Source organism: Cynara cardunculus (assembly GCF_001531365.2).
Source record: "Cynara cardunculus var. scolymus isolate 2C chromosome LG 13, CcrdV1, whole genome shotgun sequence".
Taxonomy (NCBI): Eukaryota; Viridiplantae; Streptophyta; class Magnoliopsida; order Asterales; family Asteraceae; genus Cynara; species Cynara cardunculus.
Window position 1 is genome coordinate 13,159,942 of NC_037540.1, and position 9,574 is coordinate 13,169,515.

Genomic DNA, 9,574 nt, shown 5'->3' on the forward strand with positions numbered 1-9,574 from the left:
TATATATATATAACAAAACGTATTTATAGTAAAATGTATTTATAATAAAACATATTCAAAATATCATATTAAAAACATATTAATAACATATTAAAAATTTATTAATAACCAAAAATTTAAAAAAAAATCAATTTTTTTTTTTTGAATAGGTCCGGTCGGGACCGGGACCGGGACCGGTTGGGACAACCGGTTACTAATAACCTTGACCGGTTACAAGGAAAATCACCGGGACCGGGACCGGTTACCGCCGGTTTTTGTCGCGATTAGGCCCGGTAGGGACCGGTTAAGGCCCGGCTCGGGACCGAATTTTGGCCACCTCTAATGGGCCACAATCCTTCCACTCCGAAACATCAAAAGCCAAAAATAGTCGTCACCAAAATATAAAGTAGCTTGAAAATGTACACATGAAATGAATAAAGATTTATTTTTTATACAATTTGTACAATATAATTATGTATCAGTAGCTTGAAAATGTATACATGAAATGAATAATATCAGATGATGAGGAATATAAAATGATAACGAGAACATATCTTAAAAAAGTGTGATGCTAACCAAAAGCTCCACGTTAACACGGTTAACTATGAATATAACTAAGAAAATATAACAGTTCTATTCATAGTAGATTAGTTGATGTCTATCGGTCATTTTAGACTCATTAAAGATAAGATTTTTTACAGTCCTCGTCAGTGTCATAGGGGGCACTTGCTCCCCTCTCAAATACTGGATCCGCCCATTCTATATAAGGGTTGCATTCGAGTAACCTAAAAACACCCATAAGCTTATATCAGAACTAAAAATAGATTATGGAAAGAAATACATGGGTTGTCACAAGTAATAAAAAAACTCATTTATTTCATATATCTGTTTCATTAAAAATAATCCTGAATTCTGTTTCTACATGTACTTTTGTTGACCACTTTTTGCTAGATATTTTTATCAGGTTTAAATTACTTATATGGAATATAAAGTGTCGGTTATTTACACTTATTTCAATTAAAATTGTAAATATTTTGCTCACAAAAGTTATCAAGAGCGTTTGGGACTAAATCTTTGCATACATTCCATTTTTGCAACAATTAACGGCACAGGTTTAATGCATCACTAATGTTGGAAACACTAAGAAATAAGAGGATGATGTTTGTCGGAGATTCGTTAAACAGAGGTCAATATGTATCGATGGTGTGTCTTCTCCATTCACTCATCCCTGATCATGCAAAATCCATGAAAACTTTCGGTTCTCTAACCGTTTTCACTGCCAAGGTAACATTTCTCGCTCAAAACATAAAAGTTAAATATATTTTCTATGTTCACATATCTAAATATCCAGCTTCCTTTTTTTTTCTTTATACTTCTTTCATAAATACCAGTTGTAGACTTAATTAGTATATTCATATACCAGCTACTCAAAAAAGTAGTCATATTAACTAGGTAAGGAGATTTTATGTACCAACTTGTACTGAATTAACTTTACAAAACAGAGTGACACACGATTTGAAATAATTCGTAAGTTCTAACTCAAACTGATTGAGAGTTCCATTTACTAGATAACTAAAATGTTAATAACAAACCACAAGAGTGGTGCTTGATTGGTTTGAGCTTAACTCCAAAGGTCAAAAGTACCAGGAGGTCCCAAACTCAAATCCAAGGAGGAATAAAAATCCTCTTGTGGCCATGGAGGTTCAAATGAGGTGACTTCGGGTTATCTGCAAAGCAAGTGGTCGTCCTGGGATTAGTCAACTCACATAGCGGGTTGGATATCCAGGCTAATAAAAAAAATGTTAATAACGACTAGGGGATTTCAATATTTGTGTTGTCTAATGCTTATTTGTTATTGTAGGATTACAATGCAACGATTGAATTCTATTGGGCACCCTTTTTACTCGAATCAAACTCTGACGATGCTGTTGTACATCGTATTTCTGATAGAGTTGTACGAAAAGGTTCAATTAACAAGCATGGAAAACACTGGAAAGGCGTTGATATTATAGTTCTCAATACCTACTTGTGGTGGATGACGGGTGCTGATTTCAAAATTCTGTAATTCCCTTATTTTTAATCTTCTCTTAGAGTTGAACCAAAGTACATGATTAATATAAAAAAGTCCCAAATGAATAATATAATTGTAACTTGACAATTTAAAGTTTACTCGTACAATGCCCATGCGTTATGTTATCATTTATGGCCGATTAAAGCAACATTTTTGAAAATTTGCAGGCATGGATCGTTTGACGATGAAGTGAAAGAGATAGTAGAAGTGTCGATGGAGGATGCTTATAGAATGGCGATGAAAAGTATGTTGCGATGGGCAAGGCAATATATGGATCCGACAACAACAAGAGTCTTCTTCACCAGCATGTCTCCGTCTCATGAAAAGTTAGTCATTTCTCTTTTTGAACTTAAAAATAAAGGCTTTCTTTCGAGTACATATGAGTAGTGATGGCCAAATCGGCCCGGCCCGATTTTTAAAAAATGTAACTATTTTTTTTAAATGTAGCCACTTTTTGGCCCTTTTTTGTATTTTTTTTTGCTTTCTAACACACTATATATATGTGTCTTGATTGAGGGATTTACATACCAAGTTATCGATTCGCAAAAAAGACAAAAAAAACGTTCACAATTATCGGTTTCTCACTATATTTTGTAAGACAATGTAATTTTAATTATAATAAAATGCATTTTTAAAGTGTATTTGAGTGACCCAATTACAATTTTATAATGTATTAAAAATATATATCATTAAAAAAATAAAAATAAAAAAATATTTTTTAATGAGCGGGGCCGGGACCAGCGGCCCATAACCGGTTACAATAAAGCTTGACCGGGCTCAACTTTTTCGAGCGGGACCGGTTACGCCGAGACCGGTTATGACCAGTTATGAGAGATCTTGGGACTGGCCCAACCCGGCCCGGGACTGGTTTTTGGCCATCACTACATATGAGTATAGGATCAAATAATTTTTTCTTTATTCATAAATCCAGGGACGTGTTTATGGTTAAATTGTCATTTACATGGAAAACACAGACTCAACAGATAATAATAACAATACAATCTAAGAGGATTGTTTTGTAACAAAGCTTGTTATCTCTTTTTATATTAATATAAATATATACACAATCGATCATTTCTCTTTTTGTGGTATATGTCAGAAGCACCAATTGGGAAGGCATGCCAAATGGAAACTGTTACAACCAAACAGAAGTGATTGAGGATCCGAACTATTGGGGACCAGATTGCAAGAAAAGCATAATGGAAGTAATCGAAGACGTCTTCAAGAAATCAAAGTTTCCCTTAACATTTCTAAACATCACACAACTCTTACTTTACCGAAAAGATGCCCACACATCAATATACAAGAAACAATGGACCCCTCTGACACCAGAACAAAAAGTCAATCCTGTTACTTATGCAGATTGCATGCATTGGTGTCTACCCGGGCTTCAGGATACATGGAACGAGCTCTTGTTTGCCAAACTATTTTATCCTTAATAACTTCAACATAAATTTAATTGATATTTTTTGTTGCATATATTAAGGATGTCTTTCAAGTTGATATTATTTATTTACGAGTAAATTAAAGATTTTGTGGTTATATCAAAACATGGATTGGGTTCCTAAAACAAAATAATTACATGTATGATGGCTCTGGTTTCACTTTTATTATGGATTGGGTCACTATCTCTAACAACATTAACTTTAATTTTGTTGAGGACAACCAAGTCTTTTTACTATTTCCTCTCATATTAATAATCATCAATAACAGTTAATGGTGACCCAATCCAAAATTTTCAACAACCACGGGGACAAAGTCTATAATTTACTTTTTATTTATTGTCCCGTGGGTTGGGTTCACGTGAGACCGACATGTTTTCACGAGACTGTGAGAACACAAATAACAATGAAACCTTCACAGCAAAAACAATGTGAAAGTTTATCTTCACAAACATTCACAGGGTTTCTGTTATGAAGGGATAGTATTATTTAAGTGCTCTCACGGATCTCACAAAAACAATCTGGTTTCACATGTTCCCTAGTCATTCCCGTATATCATAAATAATTATAATTTTCGGTCTTTCAAAAGAAAATAGAAATTGAGCTGAAGCCCATTTGTCTTTGTGACACAACTATAGTTAACCCGATTAACTAAAACGAAGTTGGTTTGGAAGCCTATTGGGCTTTGAGACCCAAACTAGATATTGTCAAAATGGGCGGTTTAGGACCAGGATCAGGACTGATTGGGTGAGACTAATAAGGACCGATTATGGACCAACGTACAGGACTAATTACATTTTTAGAAAAATTTAAGGTTCAGACCGGTTACAGGATTGGTTATACATAAGCCCGATTTTAAAAAAAAATTATAAATTATATATTAAGTTTTTCAAGATTTATAAGTTTTTTACCAAAAAAAAAAAGAAGTTATTTTTAATGTTTTTCAAGCGTGCTAGATACATCGAAGTAGAGTCCATGGAACCACCTCAACAAAGGCGAGGACTTCTTCATGTTTGAGGTTTGTCAAGTTTTTTTTAAATGTTTTTAAATGTTCCAATACTAAATTTCAAAAATCGTAATTATAAAAAACATGTATAACATTTTTGTGTAAAACAGATTTACAAAACATTTAAAGTGTATTTGAATGACATAATTAGAGATTTTAAAATGTATTTCAATAAGATCACCATCTTTTATATGTTAAAATTAGATTTTTGATCACGGAGGTTCAAATGCAGTGACTCCGGGCCATCTGCAAAGCTGGTTGCCCTAGGATTAGTCTGCTCACATAACGGGTTGGATATTCAGGTTAATAAAAAAAAATGATTTTTGGAAATAAAAAATTTGGGGACTGATTTGGACCGGCCCAAACACCAGAACCGGGATCGACTCTAGGGATCGGAGATTGGGTGTTTTTGGGTCAGGACAAGGACAGGTTACCATGGGGGACTGGTTATAAAAAGAAAATCTCGAACCGAGACCGACTTGGACACGACTAGGCAGGCGCGTTTTTGGACATCCCGGTCCCAATTGAACTGTGAGAATTCAAACTTTATGCCAATTGAAGCCAAATCGGAAGGATCCAATTCAGCCATGTTTATTTAAGGATTTCAGTTTGAAGTTAATGTTAGATTTTGCATATGGAGTTCTTTCATGAAAATTGTGAGCATTATTTTCTTTAAAAAATGCATGGATGAATTTGGTAGGATTAGTTTGTAATTTTTGATCTGACAGTCGATAATTCAACTTTTAATTATGTATAATGTTTTATTTTATTCTATCTTTTTCGTTTTTCTTTATATGATTTTATTATGATTGGCTGGTGTTTTTGGAGCGTAGCTGATTAGCTCAGTTGTCAAAGAGGTGAGGTGATTTTGCCCAAATACAAGGAAAAGTCTTGGGTTCGATCCCAGACCCTCTGCCAGGGCCGTCCCTGGGGGAGGGCGGAAGGACCTCTGGTAGCCTCAATCGCTGAGTGGGCCAAAAATTCCCCATCACATAAGTGTCCTTGAAGGCGGATTTCATATGGGGTCGATTAAGGTTGCCGGTTAAAGATTTGAAGTTAGTTCTATGGATTATTCTATTTGGTTAATAAGATTCGACACTTGTATTTTTGAATGCGTTTATCAGTTAGGTATTAGTTAATTTTATGGAGTTTGAATGTGAAGCTTTAAAAAGTTATAGAGTTGTAGTAATAGAAGAAGGATCATGCGAGAAGCTATACATTTTGCGAGAAGTTTCAATATCATATATAATTACACTCATTTGGGCGAGTTTAATCATATATGATTAAGCGTATATTTCAATACAACATGTGTTTAATCATATATGCTTAAGATTGTATATCATGAATATAATTATATATAATATTGAAACTTCTCGTCATCTCACAAAATGTTTAGCTTCTCGTTTGAACCTGCCCTTATAGTAATAAGTTGTAAACTTCAATTACAAGGAAGTTTAAGAAAATAGGGTAAATGTTATATAATATGATATAAATATCAAGAGGGATTGAGTTTCAACGCAAACCTAAATCTGATTTGGGTGATGTCTTATTGTAAATTTGATGTAAATCGTTGGTTAATGAAATATGTGTCATAGAACAAATTTATCGTGGCTCAAAGTCACTGGTTTCAGTTTCTAGCTCAATACCATAAAAAACAATCTCAAAAAGGTTGTTTTGGCCAAGAAATTGATATAACCTAAGGTTTTATACACATTAAATTCATGTTGATCGATTTTGTTGGAGGTTTGGTCAAAAACGAACCAAATGAACAAGTATATGCTCAAAGTTAATTTTCATTTTCGTTCCTAATCAAATACGATGAATGATAACTCATTTGATTTATATTAAACTTAAAAGAAATTTCAAACGTTTTCTCGGTGATCATAAAATTTCAGTGATTAAATCGAATATCTTAATAAATGTGTTGGTCATTATTTGCAATTAAGCCATTATACCAAGTAATTTATGATCTTGTTATACTTTCATGGAGCAATTGAAATGTAAGCAAATGTGAGTTTCGTATGAGTTCCTAAACTCATGTGTTGTGTTATGCAAAATACATGTGTGATGCAAATCTAAAAGTTCAATTATATGTTCACGTGATGTGGTTTACATTCGACGAGCTACGTATGCAGTCTAATACTTATTTATAGCAAGAAGGTGTACAAAAAACTGTCAATCCGTCCAACTCAACCTGTCAAACTGCTAACCCGCCAATTAGGAGGGTTGAAATTGAGTTGGGCCTAGCTCAACCGTCCAACCCGCCGCTAATATATAATTTTTATAAATTTATATATATACATATACATATATATATATATATATGTATATATATTAATAATGTATAAATTTTATATAATTTTTATTGATATTATGTTTGTATTTCATGTTAGCTAAACATATAGGTTACTAAAAGAGTTTCACAATCAATGAATGATGACAAATAATCTAATTAATAAGAGAAAAAATTTGAAATCTTTTTTTGCAGCAACAACAAATTGATATGTCGAAGAATATGAATGATAATGATAGATATTTGGTTGACGAATCCATCAAACGAAATACTCCATCATTTTATGTTATATTTTAGTGGAAAGAAAATGTTTAGTTATAGCATTTCGCTACAACAACATTAGATCGTATATGATGCCTAAAATGTCTAAGCGTCCTAATATGATACTTTAAAGCACGAAACAAGAAAAATGTCTCATCTAAAAAAGTTACAATATGTTTATAGGATGATTTTGGGCGTCCTAACAAATTCTATGACGTTTTTAAAATAAAGTGTCATATTAGTTATTATATAGAACATGACTTGAAAAAGTGTTATATGAACATAAGTGTCCTATAAATAGATGGGTTTACGGGACACTTCTTAAAATATTTCTATAAAATAACTAATACGACATTTTATTTAAAGATTATTCTAAAACACTTGTTGAAACGTCCAAAAACATCAAATAAACCTATTATAACCTTTTTTAGATAGGACGCTTTATAGTATGTTCTATAAACTTAGGTTTTATGAATTATTTCATTTGTCAAATTTATGTAACTACTAACCCGACAACCCAACTCAACCCGCAAAGGTTGGGTTATACTTTTGAATGGGTTAAGTTAGGTTGAGATTTTTCCAAACCGCCATAATTGGATTGGGTTGTAAAATTTTTGTAAACCGCCTAGCCTAGCCCAACCCAACCTGTGTACACCCCTAGCAAGAACATAGTGCTGTGGAATTATAAGAATGTGATGAGGATGAAGAAACGACAACATCTGATTCACAGTTGGGTAGCAAAAAGGGAGAAGATGCTATAGAACGAAAAGCATTAGTGGTACCTCCTCCTTCCCTTACGTCGATAATTGATCTTATAAAGGAGGATGTGGAACGTGTAGATACCTGGGAAACCTTCATAAAAAGCTTGAAAAACCGATGGTTCAAGATAAGAAGACGATCTTGGGTGATGGTGCCTTTGCCGACCAACAAAAAGAAGCGTCATCAGAATGCAAAGGCCCCACACTTAAATTTCGGACAGGCTTAAAGGCACCCCAACGTATAGAGAAGCAACAGTTTGGGAAATAGGTCTATTGGACACCGGAGTAGATTAGTTGATGTCTATCGGTCATTTTAGACTATTGTTAATCTCTTGAAACAATTTATACACTGCGAGATTTTAAGCCTTTTGACTGGACATCTAGAATCAGCCTCGCTTTCACTTTTTGTGTGAATACGTCATCTCTATTGTGTACTTCTAGAACTTGAACTAGCTCTCCTTAAGATTATGTTGATTGGGCATGCTAATGAACATGATAAAGGTCGTCTTTGTTGTTTTTTATGTTAGCCATTTTAGCCTTAACCCTAACCTTTTAATTTTATTATATTTCCCACTTGCTTACCAAGTTCGAGCCTTAGCCTATTTCGTTTGTTATCTACATTATGAGCTTATCCAAACACCACCCACCCTACCGGTCGGCAATGGAGATTTTTTTAGTATTACCCTTTTGTTAAAAAGTGATATATATATATATATATATATATATATATATGTGTGTGTGTATTGTTGGGGAAAATGAAAGATGGGAAAAAAAGTATGTGAAAAGAAAATATTATCAAAAGAGAAAAAAAAAGGAAATAAGAAAATGTCAATAAAAAGGAAAAAAGAATGACAACAAAAAGATGGTGTGGTTGAGATATCATAAAAATGATATATTTATGTGTATCCAAATATGTATCTAGAAAATAAGTTAACTTATTTTTGTCGAATAATACCTAAAAGATACATTACTATTTATATACCATTATATTAGTGGAAAGTTAAATTTTTTTTTTGACCGGCAAAGAAAAGCGAAATATTATAAAAAGACTAGCAAGACGCTAGCAAAGAGAGAGTACATTCAAAAAACAAGACCTGGGGGAGTTACACCACTCTATCCAACTATTCAACAAAAAGCCTTTCCGAACCCTATTTTTAATAACATTGTGGAAATCAACTATTGATCATCATTAACACGTTTATATTGAAATAAGCTAACTTATTTTTATCGAATAATACATAAAAGATACATTATTATTTATATACCATTATATTAGTAGAAAGTTAATAACATTGTGGAAATCAACTATTGATCATGATTAACACGTTTATATTGTTAAAAATGGTAAAAAGAAAGCAATAATTGGACATAAAATAAATGGCCTTATAATCCAAATTAAAAAAGAGGAGATTGGCCACTTGCAGAATTAAAATGGACTGCCTTTCCCCTACTCAAAATTGGTGGATCCAAAATACTATGCACATTTGTAGGTGTAAATTAAATACCCATACTATTTTCAATTTTAAAAGCATTTCGTATAAATAAACTCCATTCAAAATAATGTTGTTTCTATTTTCAAAGAAATAAATGTAATTTATTTATAAGAAATAAAGTCCATTAAAAAAAATTATGGTTTATTTTTGGTAATTTTGTTTAAATAAATAAGTTTTTAAACTTTTTCAAATCAAATAAATAAATTCTCATGTTTTTTTAAACCAAAATATATATATCTATATATATATATATATATATATATATATATAT

General features: G+C 32.5%; 1 protein-coding gene across 1 annotated transcript in view; it reads left to right on the forward strand.

Moving 5' to 3' along the window:
• The window catches only part of LOC112525500 (protein trichome birefringence-like 33), a 6,533-nt gene extending 2,971 nt beyond the window's left edge, over nt 1-3,562 (forward strand). The window contains exons 3-6 of the mRNA XM_025135654.1: nt 1,092-1,263; nt 1,841-2,040; nt 2,218-2,376; nt 3,150-3,562. Coding sequence (XP_024991422.1) covers nt 1,092-1,263; nt 1,841-2,040; nt 2,218-2,376; nt 3,150-3,489 — 871 coding nt within the window. The 3' untranslated portion in view covers nt 3,490-3,562. The remainder of the gene's footprint in view (nt 1-1,091; nt 1,264-1,840; nt 2,041-2,217; nt 2,377-3,149) is intronic.
• The last annotated feature ends 6,012 nt before the right edge of the window (nt 3,563-9,574 follow it).